Source organism: Corvus hawaiiensis, chromosome 7, assembly GCF_020740725.1.
Source record: "Corvus hawaiiensis isolate bCorHaw1 chromosome 7, bCorHaw1.pri.cur, whole genome shotgun sequence".
In the NCBI taxonomy this organism is placed as follows: Eukaryota; Metazoa; Chordata; class Aves; order Passeriformes; family Corvidae; genus Corvus; species Corvus hawaiiensis.
Genome location: NC_063219.1, coordinates 2053449 through 2073711, shown reverse-complemented (window position 1 = coordinate 2073711; position 20263 = coordinate 2053449). Strand labels below are relative to the sequence as shown.

At 44.5% G+C, this 20263-nt stretch overlaps 1 protein-coding gene and 1 long non-coding RNA gene across 4 annotated transcripts in view; one reads left to right on the top strand and one right to left on the bottom strand.

Annotated features, from left to right (window-relative positions):
- LOC125328561 overlaps window positions 1-20263 on the bottom strand; it is a 66917-nt gene that overhangs the window by 19923 nt on the left and 26731 nt on the right. The gene's annotated exons all lie outside the window — the stretch shown is intronic.
- The window catches only part of IQCA1 (IQ motif containing with AAA domain 1), a 102304-nt gene that overhangs the window by 60869 nt on the left and 21172 nt on the right, over window positions 1-20263 (top strand). For all 3 annotated transcript variants that reach the window (XM_048309442.1, XM_048309443.1, XM_048309441.1), the window contains 6 exons: window positions 1705-1780; window positions 7096-7202; window positions 7417-7512; window positions 13820-13881; window positions 16821-16903; window positions 19304-19411. In XM_048309442.1, coding sequence (XP_048165399.1) covers window positions 1705-1780; window positions 7096-7202; window positions 7417-7512; window positions 13820-13881; window positions 16821-16903; window positions 19304-19411 — 532 coding nt within the window. The remainder of the gene's footprint in view (window positions 1-1704; window positions 1781-7095; window positions 7203-7416; window positions 7513-13819; window positions 13882-16820; window positions 16904-19303; window positions 19412-20263) is intronic.

The window sequence follows — 20263 nt, the reverse complement described above, 5'->3', positions numbered from 1 at the left end:
ACCCAGTAACCTGCTGGAGCTTGTCTCACTGAACGTGAGCACGGCTGTGCATCCCTGAATTTCACCCAGAAAGGTCTGACAGGGAGGCACATTCCTGTCCTCAGTGAAACCTGTCAGGAAAATGTCCCTAGGAAATGTGCACAGTGGAGTGCATTCAGTTTCCCCTGCTGTCGAATGGGAATCACCTGGTGCAGAGCTGGCTTTGGAAAGCCTCAGGAACAGATTGAAACTCTTACTCCCACGTTTCTGCTTAAATTCAAACATATATTGCTGGTTCAAGGTGCCTTAACACATTTCAGACAGAACAAGCATGGAACCAATCAACTGAAAATCAAAAAATACATGAACTGGCTTAGAAGGAAAAGTTCTTTTTATTATATTTACTCTTAGGCTGTTAAATTGAGCCAAGAGGGAAAACAGAACAGCATCCTGCAACTGTCCCTTAGACACAAGAGAGTGGGTTTGATTAAAAACAACTGAATTAACACAACAGTATTATTTATGTCAGTGTATAAAATCACTGAAGCAAATAACTAAAATGATTCATTGGCTTATTTATAACAATAAAATGTTGATGTGTCCTGTTCCATTAAGAGGCTAAAAATGAAGAAACCATTTTTAGGCTGGTTTGGGGGCAATTTGTTTGTTGGGTTTTTTAATAGTTGACACATTTCCTCTCAGAACATCATGGTTTAATCATTTTCTATAAAACACCTTGGAAAAATGATAAAAGAAGGATTCTGCCTACTGCAAATGAGCCAAAGATGAACCTCAAAGTGCCACACCCTGTAAAACTGCAAATACATTTGAGTAACTGGGCATTCGAGCTCAAATCCTCAAACTTTTCCTTATACTTTACCAAAACAGTTCTTGATGTTCAGTCAAGAAACTCCTGAGTGTCTTTCAAATGCATCTATAGCGTGGAAGTGATAAATGTATTTAGATTTTGCCTCTCCTTCTGGGCCCCAACTGTAATTACTGTAATAATACTTTAATTAAAAAGATATTTGATAACTCACATAATGGGGTTGCAACTATACCTGCAGGTAGCAGATATGCCCCTAATTACAGGGCTTATTTAGGGGGGTGTTTAGTTTTAATTATCCCAGGAGCTGCGCTTTATATCTCGCTGATAACAAGTGGTTTGCAGGTTATTCAGCAAAATCCTGATCCACCTTGTGCTGTCTCATGTAAATCCACATTCACCTCCTCCCCAAACCAGTGATCTCATCTCCCTTTATCAACTATTACCTTACCCACATTTTGAGATTTATGACTGATACGAGATGAAGAAACTTTGATCATTTTCTGGGAAGTTCTTCCCTCAGAAATACCGTTCAATGAAATGAAACTGTTTCAGGAACATGGCAATAGCAGCAAAAGGAACTGAGGAAATGGCAGTGAAATGGAATGGAATGGAAAAATCCCTGACAAATCACTGAAAAGGGGATTCCATTTAAATATTGCAACTCTCCTCCCTAAATTACATTTTCAAACAAGCTGAGGTTTAATTCTTGTTCAGTTTTGTGACTTCAGTTGATAAAATGCCACCCCTTCGCTCATGGAGCAACCTGGGCTAGTGGAAGGTGGCCCTGCCCATGGCAGGAGGTGGAATTAGATCTTTCGGGCCTTTTCCAACCCATTCCGTAATTCTGTGAAACAATGCTGTCAACAATTACTCTTTTCACTTCCCCCCCATTCTAGATAGTGGATGAAAGCTGGAAAATGGGTCCAAGCAATTTCCTTTCGATACTGGAGGAAGGAAGCTCTCAGTACAAAGGTCAGTAGAAAAAGATAACAATTCCAGCTGGAATGTTCTCCCAGATCAGCTTAATCTGAATGTCATTCCTGTAAGGTCAAGTGGGCAGCTGCCCAAAGTGTGGAACATTATAAAAATGAGGATGTTAGATTAAAAAATGGTATTTAGGAAGGGAGCCTCTCAGATTCCTAGGAATCTGTCAAAACCATTGAGCTAATCATGCAGGAAGGGACATTTCTGTGGGTGAAAGTGAACAAACACAAAGTAAAGTGCTTCAATACATATAAAAAAGGCATTTTTTGATTTTCTGAGGGCAACAAAAACAACATCAGAATAGCCAATAATTCAAAGGCACGATACTGTACATCGAGTTTCAGCACTAACGTTTCCCCTGTCCTGTCTCCTCCAAGAGGGAGAACTCGTGGAAAGAGTCCATGGATTCCTTCACAGCGTCCACAGCCACTCAAATTATTTTTGATTATATGTTTGAATGTACTTGCTTCATGCCAAGTGTGTGAAATTAAAACATAACTGGGACTTTCAGCAAGGGGCCTGGCTGGTTTTCCACCTAGAGGCAGCAAAAATCCCCAAAAGCAGGGATTTCTTAATAAAAACCATGAAGGGACATTTTGTTCTTTTCCAGATCTCCTCTATCCTCTCCTCTGCTCTTGATACTTCTGTTTATCTCTTCAACACTTGTGTTCAGTGCTCAGCCTGATTCACAAGTGACTTAGTAATCACCTGGAAGCTGGCATGAAAGTCATGCCCTTGTCTGAAGTGGAAAGGGGGTTATTTTTGCTGGATCTCTGCAGATTCTGTTCTGATACAATGTGGAAAAATATCTTTTCTGCTCTCCACTCTTCAGAATGAGTGCCTTGCTGAAATTCCTCGTATGAAAAGTCTCCATTATTCCCTCCTGCTGACAAATTACTGGCGTCAAGTTTTCTGCCTGATTTGAGCTGGCTGGAGAGAAAGAAGTGAACAACTTGCTAAATGTGCATCAGTAGTTTGGCCTGACCTCTGACTTGTAACAATTAGGATTTTCTTACACATTATAAATCATAGAGCAGCTTTCTGGCTAGAAAAGGAGCTTTTCATCCCATCTAGTGTCAAATACCACGTCAGAACCCCGCTGAAGGCAGCAGGAGCTTTAGATAAGGATCAAATCCATCCATACTTCTTTCCATAGCTGGCCAAGGATGAAATGGCACCTGGAACTCAAAACCAGCCATGGCAAGAGTGGGGTTCCCACCCAGCAAGTCCCCAGAGCTGGGAAGGAGCAGCGTGGAAGCAGCAAAAGGGAGGCAGGAGGGGTTTGCCTTGGAGCAAACGTGCTTGGCTGTAACCTCAGCACAGCAGTGGATACCAGAGTGAGGAGTAAAAACACCACAGGGGTCAACAGGTTCCTTTGATAGGCATGGAGACTCCCAAATTTCACAACCACCTCGTGTAATAAGGCAGGGGGTTTACGAGGGGATGGGGGATTTGTCACCCAAACTGTACCTGAACACCAGCACCGCCGTTCCCAGCAGGATCCCTGCCCTGAGCCCTGCAAATACAGAACTTTTGGGGCTTATTCACACAGCATGAGTGCCTCTGGGATTCCCATTTCCCACTTAAACACCCACACATCTCCAGCCCATCCTGCCAGAGCTGACAGCTACTCCCCAGCTCTGAAGGAACATGAGAAGGAGCCCTTTGCTGCACAGAGCACAACCAGAAACCCTGGGAGTGGAAAAGCTCTCTTGCAGGCTTCAAAGAATACCTGGAGTTCTGTCTTAGGCACAGCAAGAGTCTAGAGCTGTGCAGTTAAACTTCAGGTGGGGTTTTTTTTCCTGGTGAACCAGGTCTGTTTGACACCACACTTATTTTTAACAAACAGCTGTTAATTCCTCCTTGCAGCACAATCCCCTGCCTCGTTCACAAGCACTTTGGGCTTTGTACTGCAGGGCACTAACACAAAACTACCCGGGGGTTGTCCAAAATTATTTTATTTTTAGTCTAACCATTTGGCCATCAGAATCAAATCCACAACAACATCTGACCAGAACAATGCAAGCAGTCTCTCGTATTTTTAATTTTAGGCTGCTTTCATCTCAGTAGCAGAATTATGCAGGAAGAAATAGGTTTGAGTTTGCTCTTTCCACACTGAGAACTTTTTTCCTATTGTTAGGTAGAAATAGGTCACTTGCTATCAGCATTTGCACAGAAGTTCAGATTGATTAGTGCAGAAATCTTGAAAAGATGACTGAAATAACAGAGCTTGATTCAGAAATGTTTGTATCAGGAGGAATTCAAAGCCCCTTATAACTGTGTCCAAAGTTTACCTAAATGACAGCTGCCCAAAAACACAAACATCTTTGTTTTGTCACACCCCCCAACGCTTAATGCTAAGAAAGTGATCCCATCCCCTGAAACTGGTGCTTTACTCCTAGTTTTACTTAAATATTTTTTTAAAATACAGATCCATTTGGACAAAAACCTAAACATTTCAGTCACAAACTTTTCACTTTGTGGTTTTAACTCCTCTACCAAGCTAGAGCTGGCTGCCTAAACTTCACTGGAATTCATGAAGCCTTTTCTCCTCCCAGAACCGTACCTGACAGTTTTTCTAGTTGCTAAACCACACTTGCTGAGCTCCAAAACACTTCTTTTAAATGATGTGGTTGGAAGCAGCCACTCTGTGTGACATCTCCTCTCACACTGGAATAGCCAGAGTTTATGTGGGGCAGATGTAAGGCTGAGCATTACCTCCCCCTTCCTGGGGTGTATTTTTGCAGTGTGAGGCAGCAATGTGCTGTTTCCCCCATTCCACAGAGGACCAGTTGATATTTATGACTTGCTCAGTGTCACAGAGGATATTTGTGTTCAAACGCTCCGTGGTGTGTCCAAATACTCCTTTTAGGGTGTGGTGATATTGCATATTTTTAACCAACCTTCAAAAGATTCAAATCCTTGTGCCAGGAGGTTCAAAGTGGCCATTTCAAGAGAAGCTTCATGCTTCAAATAAATATATTGCAATTATTAGTCACAAGCTGTTCTCTGAATTTCAGGGATACTGGCGTTCCCTACAGCCTGCAGAGCTGGGATGCTGATTCAGGAGTGCTCTGGGCTGCCTTTGAGCCCTGAGCTAGCTGTGCATATAAAATAATCCCAAAATAAGCATGCACTATTTTAGAAAAGGTGACATGAATTTCACTGCATACACACAGGCACAGAAATAGCTCCTGGAGCTGGCTGACCCTGCCTGTAACGAAATACCAGGCTCCCCTGACCAGCCAGTGAAAACATAACATCCTTAGCCTCCTGACCCCCCTTTAAAATTAACTTTGAAACATTTTGTTGATCTATAAAAGAATAACAGAGCATCTAACACCTATGAGTTATTGATCTCTCCACTAAAATGAGGCACCTCTAACCCAGTGGTTAATATAACACTCAGATAACTCACTGCCAGGTAACATCAGAGTCTGGGGGGACTCTCCCTGGTTTGCCTGCAGTGGGTATTAACCACTAATCAATCTACACAATGACAACAAACAATTATGAACAAAACAGAACAGAAAAGTCTATGGATCCCTCTATGAAAAATAAATATCTAAAGCCTTGTACTCCTGTGAAAACACAGCACTTGCAACCTGTTGACCCAGTCAGGAAAGTGTTTAAAAATTCACATAACTCCTATGCAACGTCCCCTTTCCCCAAGGCTGGAATTCCAGGCTGGAGGAGCTACCTTGGGCAAATCAGTTTCTCCTCCTGAAATATTACATGACATCTGTCATGGCCTCTGATGACCCACAAGTAATTTAAAGAAATTAAATGTCTGGACTTTGGAGTTTCTTCCATTACCAAAACATCCCCATCCTCCTCCGTCCCCACCATTTTCAGTGGTGAAATTATGACCACTCACCTGCAAGAACTATTCCCTCTTGTGTAAAACTACAAATCCTCTGCATGGAACTGAGCCCTGAAAAATTGTTGTGGATTGAAAGAGCAGCCAGTCTTGGATAAGCAAAAACTTAGATGCTAAAACCTTTCTGAATTTGTACGGTGCCTTCAGCAGGCCAGAGGTACAGGGGAGAATATCTGGTACAAAACAGCTTCATAGAAGAGCCAACATCTTAAAGTGGAAAACTGTCATTTCACATCATCTGGAAATTGAATTAGCACATCCAGCTGGAGATTAGCTGTCATTTTGGAAGATACTATCGGGGCTTGAAATGCGAGATACGAATTGTCTTCCTTCAAATTAGCTCGAGAAGTGTAGGAAAAAAGGAGGTGTTTCCATTAAAATGAGGCACTTTGCTAATAGCAGAGAGCTCAGATATGCACCAAGCTCGTCAGACTTCATTTAGTTTTCTTTCTAAAGAGCAAATTGCACTTTGCCTCAACAAAAATAACGAGCTGCGCCTCAGGATCATTAGGTACTTTATCATAAAGAGCTTTTTTTTCATCACCAGTTTCACAAATTTGCTGTGGCTGGGTGTTAGGTCTTTTTATTACTTCTCCTTTGCACAGTACTTTGAAACAGAGGGGCTGGATCAGGTGGGTCTTGTCTCTTTTGGGCTTAACTGCCTTCAAATTTCTGCATCGAGCTTAAAATGCCCTAAAGGGAAGCCTCTGCGTGGCCGTGCATCCCTTGTGGGCCAGCTGCAGGCTATTGCTGTGTCACACCCGCTGTCCCCTCCCTCTCTCCCACTTCCCCAGCTCAGTGCTGGTTTTATTCCTATTCCAGTGCCCCTATTCCCCGTATTTCAGCCTCCTGGGAATGACGACCAAGGCCAACTCCCCAGAGTGCAGGAGCTTTAAGTGAGTCACGGGGAGAGCAGGGAACTTTGTGGTGTGAATTAACCCCCTTCCTTTGGTCCCCAAGCCTGTGTCATGCCAGCCAAGTGACACTCATGGAGAGCACATCCTTCAGGGCAGGAGCCATCCCTGTGCCTTCTTCATGGAAAAGATTTAAGCACTGTGCTGTTGAACAGAATAAAATGATGCCAGCATCGGGCACGGGACAGGGCTCTTGGAGATTGAGAACACTCCAGGCTTTCAGCTTTACAGCCTCCAAATGACAACCTCACTATCCCATTATCCTCCTGAATTCTGATACCCTTTTGCAACCCGAGGCAAAAGAAGAAATCCCCTAACCTCAAGATCTACAGATCCTAATGCAACAGGGCTCTGAACGTGGTAAGGGTCCCCAGAGCCTGCTACTTTCATACAGCTCATAATTTAATAAAGCCTGCCTACAACTACCCTTTCTTTTGCCTCCAGAAGCAGTTGGAGAAAACAATGGCTTCTGTAACTTTTTCCCCTTTTTTCTTTCTTTTGGATAACAGTCTTTTGGGAGAACAGAGATAACAGATCGGATTTTCTCCAGGATCACGACCCGGAGCTGATCAAAGAAGGGGAACGGGAAGAAGTGGAGGACGAGATCAGAGTGCAGGTGTGCATACAATAGCAAGAGGACACTAATCATGTGCATTACCTGTGTATATTTTTCTCCAGCTGTAAGAACTGGCCCTGGCACAGACCTTCCCTCCTTCCAGAGTCCCTACTACCTGTTCTTTGCTTTCACACTCGTTCAGCTGAACAATTGTCTGGGGTGAAGCGACAGAAGAGAAAACTGAGGAAGATTCAGCTGTGTTTGTCTTGAGCAGGTCGATGAAGTGATGCAAGAGAAACTGCTGAAACTCAAACAGGCTGTGGATGGAGAGACAGGTGCCAGACAGAGTAAAGCTGGGAAAGGTGAAAAGGTAAGAGCAGCAAGGTGGCAGAAGGGAGGGGCAGTCTCAATTCCCTGCCCAGGGACAGTGGCGGTCAGTGCAAACTTCAAGTACAAATATCAACCCTAAACATTTCCTGAATCTCAAGTCAGAAACATCTGAAAAATCTCTTCACCTGTGGCTATTTTCAGGGCCTTCTCCCTTAACTCCCTTTAACTTTTTATAAATATTGCTTAGGACAAGTTGAGCTATTCCAGAGATAAATCACTATGAAGTATTTCAGATTTTCACCCTCCTGAAATCCCTGGATGCAGTCAAACAGCAAAATGGAAGCAATCCCTCTCTTTAAGGTGACCAGTTCAGATTAATAGTTTTCCAAGGAAAACAGGGATCTGGAGGCCACTAAGTTTTCCAGCTGCTGACTGTTCCCCTCCCAAATAAAGGCTGGTTATTATGTTTCAAGACTGTACACCAAAAAAAATTCCCTTGGAAGGTTTTGATGTAACCTTTCATTTGTCTGTAACACCACATAGATCACACACAGCCAGGTACTGATTAGGTTACTACATCCTATTGAAGGCTTTGGGAATTTGCAATTAAGCCAAGTTTATTTAGGCATAAAGAATAGGTTTAACTCCCCCCCCAACACAGCACGTCATGTTCACATCTCGTTTTACAGCATTATCGTATGAAGAATTCCACAGCTTGTGGTTCTCTAAACTCCTTGCCCAAGCATTTAAATTAGAGATCATGTCAGTGCAAAATAACTCAAAGCTTACACCCCACCACTCAATCAGCAGATCCACTTAAAACCCTCAGGGCAAATAGCCAACCCTAATCTCATGCTGTATTTCATTTCTGTAATACCTTTTTAGCAAGCAAATACTTGCTGTTGCTCTACTTCTACTCAAATTATCTTTAAAAATGCTCTTTCACCTGACAAACGTGCAGGGACACTCAAATAAGAAAAGACTGGGGCAGCTCTGAAAGCTGATCCCAAATGGATTCCTAAATCTGTTTCAAAAATAGGGGGGGCTTAAGATATACAGACAAAATATTGCAACAATCTTCCCCAAGTTTTCATGGGCAGACACATTTAGATCAGCTGGACAGTGCCCTGCTCCAAAATGTCCCACTGGAATTACAGAGCTTTATGTTAGGGGCTGGCTTGGGTTTTTTCCCTTCAGTGTAGGGTTGGAATAGCTTAGGGTGGAAGGAGGTTATTTAACTTTTATTTTCCCAAGTTGTGCCAGTAGCCTGAGAGAATGAGGCAGGGAAAGAAGAACTAATTAGATAAAACAAATTCCTTACAGATTTCATCTCAAAACACCCCACCCAAGCCAAAACAGTTCTATCTGAGGAGTGGGGAATGGAAGGAAAGATGCGGTGTTAGCCAAAACACATCCTCCCTGTGCAAAGCCACTTAAATTGTCCATTCAGCATTGGCAAAAGCCTTTTCCAATTAGTATTTGCATAAATATCTCAGTCATAAACCAAGCCAGCACATACCTGTGCACACAGACTGCAGATCTGCTTTAGGATAACCTGCTCTAGATAATAAGAATAATGTGAGCTGGAAAGGTTTGGAAATAGCTCGTTAATTTATTTATTCGGCAAAAAAACCTCTCATTTTTCAAGCCACATCCTAAGTCCCATATGTCTGCCCCTCAGCTGTGCAGCATGAAATAACAGGTGGTTGTTTCAGGTCCCTGTTGTAGCCAGGAGCATGGCTGGAGTACCATGTGAAACATCCCCCTGCCAAAAAAAAAATTGGCATATTCAGCATTCTTCAGAGAAATCACACCTTTTCCTGCACTCTGGCAGCGGGCACTGAAAGGGTAGTAATTTCTTTAAGAGAAGTGTTACAGGTGGAATTTTGTGTCCAGGGACTGTCATCCCAAATTCCTGATGCCACGTTTGGCCACTCCCTCTGTTTTAAGGAGGGGTTTCTTCTGCTCTCTTTGTCAGGGTATAGTCCCTACCAGAGGTGGGTGTTCTGTGCCTTTCCAAGCCTTAAGATGAGTAGTTCACAACTCAGGAAGTTTCTGTCAAATCCATATTAAAACCCAAAATCTGCCTGACCCACAGGAACCAATCTGAGTTTGAAAGTCCCTTTTGTGGGGATACAGCGAGGACATTTTGGAATTGAACTCTAAAGGGAAATTTTTCCCTTCCAGTCAGTGTTCCAGACATCTCAGCTCTTAGATTAAAAAAAACCCAATATGTAACAGCTCCAGGCATACCCAGAGCCACTCCTTTACTTCCATAAAGACTTTATCACTGATTCCCAAACCTTCAAATACCACTTACTGCTAAAAGCTGACACTTAACCCTACCAAGAGCTGCTCTTAGAACTCCTGAAGATAAGAATCCCATTTGCCAGCTTTGTGGAAGAATGAACCTGGGTGAAAAAACTGTTCTTCTCATGCCAAGTGGGTCTCCAGAGCAGCAGACTGGTCTGGAAATACCCAAACTAATTAGATTGCACCTAATACTCAACAAACCACACTGCTCTTACTGGAGTCACAGATCCTGTGCCTCTTTCCAAGCTGGAAGCTTCCCACACCCACAGACTGCCCCACCTTTATGGCCCAGCACTGACAGGGGATAGAGCAGAGTGTCCTGTTTAAGAAGCACACTTTGCTGGATTCCTGGAATCTCCCATTCCCCCAGATAGCTCCTGGTCTGGTGACTGTCACAGGAGAGGGGATGAGGATACGACAGAAACAGAGGAATGGGGGTCAGCTCTGCTGCAAAGTGCATTTCCCTTCTCTTTGCACAGTGGCAGCTCATCCCCTGCTCAGCCAGGGATCACCAAGCTGGGACTGGGAGCACTGTGAAAGGACAGGCTGGAAAGAAGATGGCCTCTGAGTGAGGAACGTGGCAGTCACTGACCTGGAAGTTACATTTAAGAGCTTATCAGGGTGCTGTCTGTGAAGCCCATTGTGCTGCTTTTCCTGCTCGGCTCCCCCAAGGGTTTCTTTCTGATGCTCACTGCAGGTAAAGCAATGCTTTGGGAATGAACACACCCACACAGACACAAAGGCATGGCCAGAATTCAGGGGGAAAAAAAAAAAAAAGAGAGAGACACAGAAAACCCAGGAAAGGGGGACATGAGAACCTAGGTGTGTAAAACCTGCATCTGGAATAGGCCCCAACAAAGCTTTGGAGATGCCTTTTTGGTGAAGCCGGGCAGAAGCAAAGAAAAACCACAAATGGCTCTGACAAAACTACTGAAAAGCACAAAGCCCTCGAGAACGAGACCAGAAGAGAAGCTGGGTGAGAACAGAGGAGAGGCTGGGTTTGAGGGCTGTGATTGCCAGGCCCTGTTGGATTTCCTGTACCTGCTGCAGGCTCTGAGCCAGCTGTGGGAGCTGTAACCTCTTTGGATGCTGTGCCTAAATCCAACAGGGATTGCAGATCAGAGCCCCTCACTCACCAAGAGTTTATTCATCACTGGGAACATCTTCGTCTAAGGACTTTTTCAGTACAAGTGTCAGAAGCTGCTTGTTTTATCTCAGCACTGCCAGAAAAGACTCCTCAAGCCATGCCCAAATCTGCCCTTGCTCAGCCTCCCATCTTCAGCATCTCACATGATCCAAGGAATCCAGTAAAAAACTGCATCAGCCGCTGCTGGTTTCCCTTAAACCATGGGAGCACTTTCCTCTTGTTGATTTTCCCCCGGGGAGCCAACAAGAATCACAGAGAAGGACTTGTTACAACAGAATGCAGGGACAAGGGGGAACAGCTTCCAACTGAGAGGAGGTTTGGATGGGATTTGGGAAGGAATTGCTCCCTGTGAGGGTGGGGAGGGCCTGGAGTGGATTTCCAAGAGAAGCTGTGGCTGCCCCATCCCTGCAAGTGTCCAAGGCCAGGCTGGATGGGGCTTGGAGCAGAGCCTGGGATAGTGGAAGGTGTCCCTGCCCATGGCAAGGAGCTGGAACTGGATAAACTTCCAAACTGGCCATTCCATGATTCCATAACCCTTGGTGGCTGCAACTGCAGCCAGGACTTGTGAGATCATAGCCAAAGGGTGACACAGATCCTCCAGTTTCAACAATTTCCCTCAGTGAGACATTTGGATACCCTCTCCCTCCTGGTGCCATTCCAGCAGCACACAGTGCTCTGGGATTTGGTCTGAAATCAGGTTCTTGGTCTGCTCCAACCTCTGAGCTACCCAAACCATTTTGCTGAGCCCACACAGCAAGAGAAGGCACCCTGCTGGGCACAGGAGACAGCCCTGTGTCCCAGCTCACTCCTTGGGAGTTCTCAAAGCACAAAATCACCAAAGGATGGCTACACAGAAGCTCGACTGAGATCTCAGAGAGGAGCAAGGAGATTTCCATTATAAATGCCGAGCGTGTTCACATTCATTAAACATTATCATTTGCTAAATAAAAGCTGTTCCCAGTAAGACATTTTGGAGGCAAGCCATTGTCTACAATTCGTATTTGCCCTTATCGCATCTCAGCCTGTGCCAAATTCCCCACAAATGCTGTTGTTAATTAGGAAAACACACTTTTCCTCCGCACAGTTCATTTTTGTTTTGCTCTGGAGTTACTTTATTGGTGAAGCTGCCTTGAGGACACTACCAGTTGGCCAATAAATTCAACATATGCTTAGTGTCTTTACATAGGTTGAAACAAGCTTTTCTTCCCAGTTGGACCCCAATATATGTAATTTCTGGCTTGTTGGAAGAGACGTTAAAAAGACAAAACAGGAGGAACAGCAAAAATAAACCAGTGACAGCCTCAATATTTCCTCAGTTGTTAAAACAGCATGGTAGATGCTTTCTTCTTCCCATTCCTTTTCTTCAAAACAAAATCCCACTGGCACATTCTGATGAATATTTGCTGCCAAACTTATTTACGTAACAAAACCCGAAGTGTAGCTCTGCAGATACAGCGTTGTTTGTATTATCCTAACCCAAGACTTAAGAACATCCCCTTTTCCCACTTAGCTGATCCATACAGTGCTGAGTTTAGGCTGCATTTTCATCTGGATTATCTTTGTGGCATCATAAACAGTAACAGGTGATTGCACCACAGGTTATTTATGTTGTGCCTGTCCTTGAAAACCTAAAATTGATGTATTCCTGAAGGCTGCTGATCTATTTCTGTGAAAAAGCCCAGCATTTTCCAGATAACTGGATAGGATTTTTTAACTCAACAACGCAGCTTCCAGAGCTCTGCAGAAGTATTCACTATTGTAAAAAAAGCAAAGTAAATGACTGTATTCCCAGGAAAGCGAACATAAACTTTTGGAAAGAATAAGCTGTCTTGTTCAACTAAGCATTTAAGCACGTGCTTAAATTTAAGCTGTTGGAGAAATCCCCTGGTGCACCAAGGTTTCTGAGTAAACAGTTCCGCTGAAGCAATCCTGAAATGCTTTGCAGGACGGGAGCTCAGACACCAGTGGTGGGCACTAACGTGGATTAATGATACCCTCTCCACACTACTAATTATCCCTGACCATATTTATGGCTCCTGAGCTGTAATTAATGGAGGGGCTTGACAAGCCCGAGTCACATCTTCCTTATTTATGTTTGCCATGAGTTTTTTTGCAATACGTAAAGAAATGAGGCGCACGAGTCGAAATCTTTCCGTGGTGAAAGTGTGGTGAAAATATGAAAAGAGCAGGTTGTGTTTTTCTGACCTCTCCCAGCTTCTTCCTTGATGCATTAGGAAGGAGAAGGATGTCCAGTGGTTAGGAGAATAGCCAGTCTCAGGAGCTTTTCCCCTCAGGGAAGCTGCTTATATATTTTACTTCAATATATAGATATTAAAAATAAAAAAGCATGAACAGTCTCTGGAGCAGCTACTTGGACCCCACACCCTTTTCCTTCCTGCTTCCTTCTTGGGCAAGGGCCATATCCCCCCTCACCCACAGAATTGTGCTCCAGAAAAGTCAGAGAATAAGAATCATACAATTGGAAAAGGTCTCTGAGGTCATTGAGTCCAACCCTTAAACCTGCACTGCCAAGGCCACCACTAAACCGTGTCCCCAAGTGCCACAGCCACACAGCTTTTAAATCCCTCCAGGGTTGGGGACTCACCACTGCCCAGGGAAGCTTGTGCCAGTAAAAAATAATTGTCTAATATGCAACCAAAAGGAAGGAGAGGAGCTTTTTCCCTTGGAGCCAAATGGCCCTGGGATGCTTTCCTACGTAGCCTCACTGGAAGCAGGGGCACTGCTGGTTAAGAATCTGGTTTTTCCCTTTGGGCTACTTTCAAACACTGAAACATTGGCTGTTCCAGCCCTCACTTTGCTTCAGTACATTCAAAAATATTTATCTGTGCTAAAGTCACTAATTACTGCCTGGTTTTGTGGTCCTCAGGGAAACAAGGCACCCGGGAAGAGAAGGATACCCGAGCTGGAGAGAGATCATACTCCTGACAGGTAAAGAGAGAACCTCTCTGCATCAGATCTCCAGCATCAACCTCGGTTCTCCTCATCTTCACCAACAAACACAAATTAAAATCCCCGTTCTGCTACCACACACCACCAGGACCAGCCCCATCACCTCCAGGCAGGTTAATTCCAGTTTGCAGAGCTAAGCACATGCAGCATTTCAGCAGGATATTGGCCCCATGCACCTCTTTCCCCCTTCTCTGCAGGTGCAGAAGCACCTGGCTGGTTTGTTTACTGTCAGATTTTCCATCCCAGCTGGAGCCTGATGAGGGATGCTGCAGACAGGCCCCTGCACTCTATAAATCCCCCTTCATGGCTGAGCTGTGGTGTACATGTCATAAATCAGTCTGATGGACCAGTAAGAGTCCTGGCAGACCTGGCCATTTCTGGCAGACCCTTGCTCTTTGAAGCACCCTTATTTTATTTGGAGGATCAGAGAGGATTTCTCCTCCTGAGCTGCCATTTTCAATGGGAGTGATGTGTTCCCTGATAATCTGGCCATTTTTCACCTGTGCACACAACACAGACACCTACACAGAGATGTCACCACAGGGACCAGCTGATCCAGGAGCAGGGCTGGAGAACAGCACAACCACAAACACCACCAGTGGGATTCACACCAAAAACCCTTTTGTGCAAGAACAGCAAGACCTGGACTCCATCATTTGGGTGCTGGTGATGCCTTAAGAGGCCTCCTAGACACAGAGACTAGACAGGAGTAAGGGAATAAAAGAGGTATTTATTTGAAAGGCCTTCAAAGGTACCCCCTGGGGGCCAGGGGCTACTGCCAAGAGGGACCCCAAGATGGACAACAGGTCATGAGTTCTTCACACTTTTATAGGTTTGGTTCATTTGCATATCAGGGTTAATTCTCCAATTAAAGCTTCAGTTAATGATGTCATTTCCCCAAGCTTGCCCCCCCTTTAGAAGCTTTTGGTTTATACTTTTGGGCCTAGGACAGTCTGAGTGTCCTTGGAGAGCAGGCCTGGAGAGGCTTTGTTATGTCTGCCTGGCATGAGAGAGCAGAAGTTAACAGGCTACAAGAAACTTCAGAGTTACACACCAGGCAGTGCAGGATTTGAAAAATAGAAAAGTTAAAACCTAAGGCATCACTGGCACCACACGATCAGCCAAAGATCTCCTTCCCTGCTTTAAAATATAAAAAAACCTCCTCCCCCCTCCAAGCAAATATTTAAAATCCATGTCTCATGGATTATAACAGAGCATAACATCTCCTAAAGAACAGTGCCAAAGTCTAATAAGGATGCACATATTTCCCTGCTTTTAAAACTACTCTTATACATACCTGCTTCTTTATATATAAACTTTACATGCAGCCAGCTGAAAACACGAGCTTTTTAGTAGCTGACTTTTTATCTGGCACTTTGGCTCCATGCTTTGCTCTTCCCCGCTGAGCATTTCAGGAATAACCCAGAGAAGGGATGAATAACTCAGATTTCATCTCCATTTTGGCCCAGTGGAGGGGGCACAGGGAGCTCCAGTCAACAAAGACCGGTCACATCACACTCCCTTGGAGGAGGCTCAGGACATGCATCATTTAACTGGCACAGTAAAAATAATAAACCAGGAAAAGTAGAAGTCCTGCTCCCAGCAGAGCTGCCAGGTTAGTCCCATTCCATCTTCTGCCTGTCTAATGATGCATTCTCAACATAAAACCACTGAGGATGAAAGCAAGAGTCAGAGCAGCAAAATCAACCTTGTTGAAGGTGCATTAAATTTTGGATTTGCTTATTGCTACTCCTACATTAATTGTGCCACTAAGACTGCATAAACATAAAACTCCTCAGCTGAAATGGAAAAAAGGCTGCAGACCTCAAATTATACCTGCAGGTTTATTGTAGCCAGACCAGGACATCCTAATTAAGACAGGTGAGAAAGAATAATTGAGGGGAAAGAATGTGAGAAATGTACAAAACCACTGAGAGATCGAAAAAGATTAAAAATCAATATTGTTTATGCTGTCAGTACACCAAGAAATTCCGAAAGGTTTATTCTGTTTATGTCATCCTTGAAGCAGTGTCAATGTATAGAACCAAGTGCCAAAAGTGTCACTGAAATTAATACTTAGAACTCCAAAAGAGAGAGTGGAGAAGATCCACACCGATGGAAAAGTACACACAAATTTAAGCATTTTAACTCCTTCATTATTGGGAGCTACTTCCAGCCACTAATGGAGACAGGGAGAAACTTCCTCTGGGGAAGTTTTGCCCATTTCATGGAATCCCAGAATGGTTTGGGTTGGAAGAGACACCCTTAAAGCTCATCCAGTGCCACCCCCTGCCCTGGACAGGGACACCTTCCACTATCCCAGGCTGCTCCAAGCCCCAATGCCCAGCCTGGCCTTGGGCACTGCCAGGGATGGGACAACACTTCCACAGAATGTTTTTGCCCCAACCCCACTTTGGCCAGCGTGACCACAACACTGCAGGTGGTGGATCTGAGCAAGGCATTCCCAGTGTGTTCCCAGGGAGATGAGGCTGTCTACTGCCAACACAATAAATTCCAAGAAGAATTAATGAATTAGTACTAATTGGAGAGCTAAGTGAATAGGTATAGTAGTGTTAGGATTGCCATTATTGTGTAATTTAAAAATAATTTCCCAGTAATTGATATTAATGAACGAGTCCATTACAGAAGTCATAACTGATCTGGCATCACCTGGAAATGGGTAAATGGAGTCAGCAGGAGAGGGGGACACAGCGTGGGAGGGAGTGAAAGAGATTCCTCACTACAACACAGAAAACTGGGCTTATTGATTTCACACTGATGGCACTAATCACCGCTACCTCCGAGCCACAAAGTGCATTTATAAAGCTGGGCAAACATAAATAACTCTCAGGCTGGCTCACTTCTGAGAGGACTGAGCTTTTCCTGACAAATTTCTGAGTGATGTCTCTTGCCTGCAGGACCATTGATTCCCTGTACCAGGAACTTGCAGAAGCAGGATTGCTCATCAAAGTCAAGAATGTGAATCTCTCTGACTACATTGGTAAAGTACCCCTTTTACAGCTAATGTGGTGATTTAATTTAACCAAACCTGCAGCCATTCCACCTTCATTGACCCCTGTTTCCAGTCAAGACTGAGTTCAAGAGTCGCTGCACTTTCAGGAATTTGAATATCTAAAGCCAGGTATGCAAATCAAGTCTGTTTCTGCAGGGTGCTCAGGGCCTTTCACTTCTGCTCCTGAACCAGGACCTGTATGCAGAGCTGGTGTTTAACTCCAGGCACCAACACCTGGAAGCCTTGAATGGTTCTGGGTGTCACAAGCACTCTGAGGTGGAACCAGAACATCCTTTAAGGAGCCCTTGCCAGGCAGTGGCAAGACAGTGCAAGTCTAACAGAGCAGGGGTCATAATCCATGCAGAACATTTCCCAGAGAACAGCAAAAATTGTGCCTCCACCTTTTGTTCCTTGAGCAGAGAAGGGGCTCAACCCCTCCCCTACACCTCCCTGACTGCCCATGAACTCTGAGCAGTGCTTTGAGGCATATCTGGCCCTTCATTTGGGTAAGATGTGTCTCTGCCTAGTTCTGCATTTCACACTCCTCTTGTCTGGTTTCCGTTACCAGCAACTGCAGCCAGACCTGCTTATCTATGCTCTACACAGAAAAAAGGGTAAAAAACCCCAAACCCCACATTTTCAGACTGCAGAGGGGTCTGACACCATCTCCAGGAATATTTGGTGGCACACAGTGAAATCACAGCAGCTTAACAGCCAAAAAAACCCCAAGATTCAGTAGTTTCAAAGGCCATGGTTTGAATTTGCAGCCATCCAGAAGCAGCAGTGCCACAGGCTGATAGTACAAGTCCATGACAGAAAAGCCAGATTCTCTTCTACCACCTCCAAATGCCATATTTATATCAACTCTTAGAAGTACCAGTTCAGCCTCCAGAGCCTCTGCCCATTCCTCTGAAGAGTTGTTAATTCCCTGAATAAACAAGTATCCCATCCATTTCATGCTCATTAAAGACCATGAAGTAAAGGAAGATTTCCATTCTTCCTTTGTTCTCCCAGCCCATCAAGGTCACTTTTGTCCAACAAACATTCCCCCACCAAAAATGCTTTTAAAACAGCACATCTCCAACCATTTTTTTAAAGCCAGAAAAGCCTCTCTTGAAGGGTCCAAAGCCTGCAGAGAAAGAAGTCCCCATCTGCTCAGCCTTCCAGGGCTGAAGCCTAAGGAAGGTCAATTCCAGTTCCTGGGGAAAGGACAAAGAGTGGAACTGTGCTACACAGCCAGTAAAGGCACTGAAATGTCCCCCCTCTATGACAAACTGACATCACTGAACTAATTTTCTTGGTGACCTTATCTAAATTAGTCAGAGAATATCCACTGTGATTTATGTGCAGTTGCAATTAAACCCTTTGATGCCTTCTAATTAAATCTGTGAAGATTAATTCCTATCCCGTTCTTTTGATTTCTCCTTAAATAAAAGATAAAACCTGAAATGAATTTTATTCTTGAGAGAGGAGGGGGCAGTTGCACCAGGGCTTGTCTGCCTTTTTGCCCCCAAATTACACCTCCACTTTCTTAACCACTGCTAATTTACCTCTGCTCCAGAGGCCTCTTGCCCTCTGCCTTTTTATCTCCAGTAAAACATAATATATTATTATTTTTCAATAATAATCACCACAATGACGTGTAATTTATGCTAAAAATAATCCCTGACTACATCACAACTGGTTTTCCTGCTTGTGGCCCATCCTCCTGGATCTTTGTTCTCCAGCATGTCTTGGATATGGACTTTGACAGGGCAAGCAATGTGATTACAGCTCTGTAACCAGAGCCAAGGCAAGATTAAATCGTTTCAGTTCACATCAGAGATTTTTTTTAGTTTTCTTGGGTTGTTTTGTGGAGGTTTTTTTGAACAAAAGAGAGGAAAAAAAGAGGTGAACTGCAAAGCAGAGAGCCCCACCAAATGAGGTGACACGCTTACACGTCTAACACAGCCAGCAAGGAGCTGAGATAGGACCCAGCCAGGGAAAAGCTTGTTAAAATAGCTTTTCCCCCTTTTTGAAATCCTTCTGAGAGCGCATGGTTCACTGGGATTCTAGCCCTGCAAAATCCCAAATCCAGGAATCCTTTGCCAACAGCGTGATTTATGGTGCTGCTAATGATTCTTCTCCACAAAGTTTCTTTAAAAGGTTACTTGAAACCGACTGCTCTCTGCTGAACAACTTCCACAGCCTGTTCAGTTTAAATTTTCCTTTGCAGTTCACCTTTCTCAGGGCCACATTCCACCAGAATATTGCCCAGCTTGAGTCCCTGAGCCTGGCTTTGCTGGGTTATGTGTTACATCCCTGTTCTGTGGCAGCTCCTCATTCTCTGACTTGCGCTCTTTACAACAGCAGTGTCACATTTATTGAGCTCCTGCTTCCTCCTCACAGGCTACTACGACTGTCTGAGGAACATCCCTCGCCAGGCAGGTGCCCAGCCCATGCCCTCGATCCCAGAAGTGAGACAGCTCGTGGCACTCTATGGAATACTGCCCTTGGGTAAGAGCACACCAGCAATTCCCAAAGGGCAAAACACATCGGGGCTGGGGGGGGGGGGCTTTGCCTGCTGTCAGAAACATGCATTTTCCTGGCTTTGACAGGGCCTGATTAGTCGTAATCCGAAGCATTTTGCAGTCTAGTTGTTTGTCAATGAAGCCTTCGGAGTGAAGGCTGGATCATTTTAAGAGCGCAGGAAAGATGATGCCACGGGCAGGTCTCGCCTCGCCAGCCCATCTCCGTTTGCATGGCAACAGCTTGTGACTGGCAGCACAGCAAGGGAACCACTGGGGAAAGATAATAGCTGAAACAAGCTCCAGTGATCAGAATTAATCAAGTTAAGGGAAGGGCTAAGGTTGCAATTTACCTTTTACAAGCTGGCTGATGTTCCTCAGCGCAGCACAACGCAATCGTTTAAGGAATTTGTCTGGATACATTTTGTACCTCACAGAGAACACTTGGAAATGCCCTTGCAGTTTTAATGCCAGGCTTAGCCAATATCTAGCAAGGCTCTGCTGGGTCAGGTTGTTTGCTTTTAATGGAAAATCTATCCCATATTTTACTTGGGAATGGCATTATGCCAAACTCCAGTGATTGCAAGAAGTGCCTGTCTCAGGGGCCTTCACTCAAAACCTCGTTTGTGTCCCTTTCCACTTCTGATTGGGTTTTTCAGCCTCAATACTTCACTTGCATCCTTTTTCATTCCTGACTGGATCTCGGGGAGATTTTAACTAGGCATGTCCTCCCCCAGCCTGTGTCAGTGTCTGCTCATCCCCTTTAGAGGGCAAAATCACCAACACCTCCCATCCTGGAAAACAGAGCAAAGCTGACACAGAACTTCTGCTTTGCCCTCCT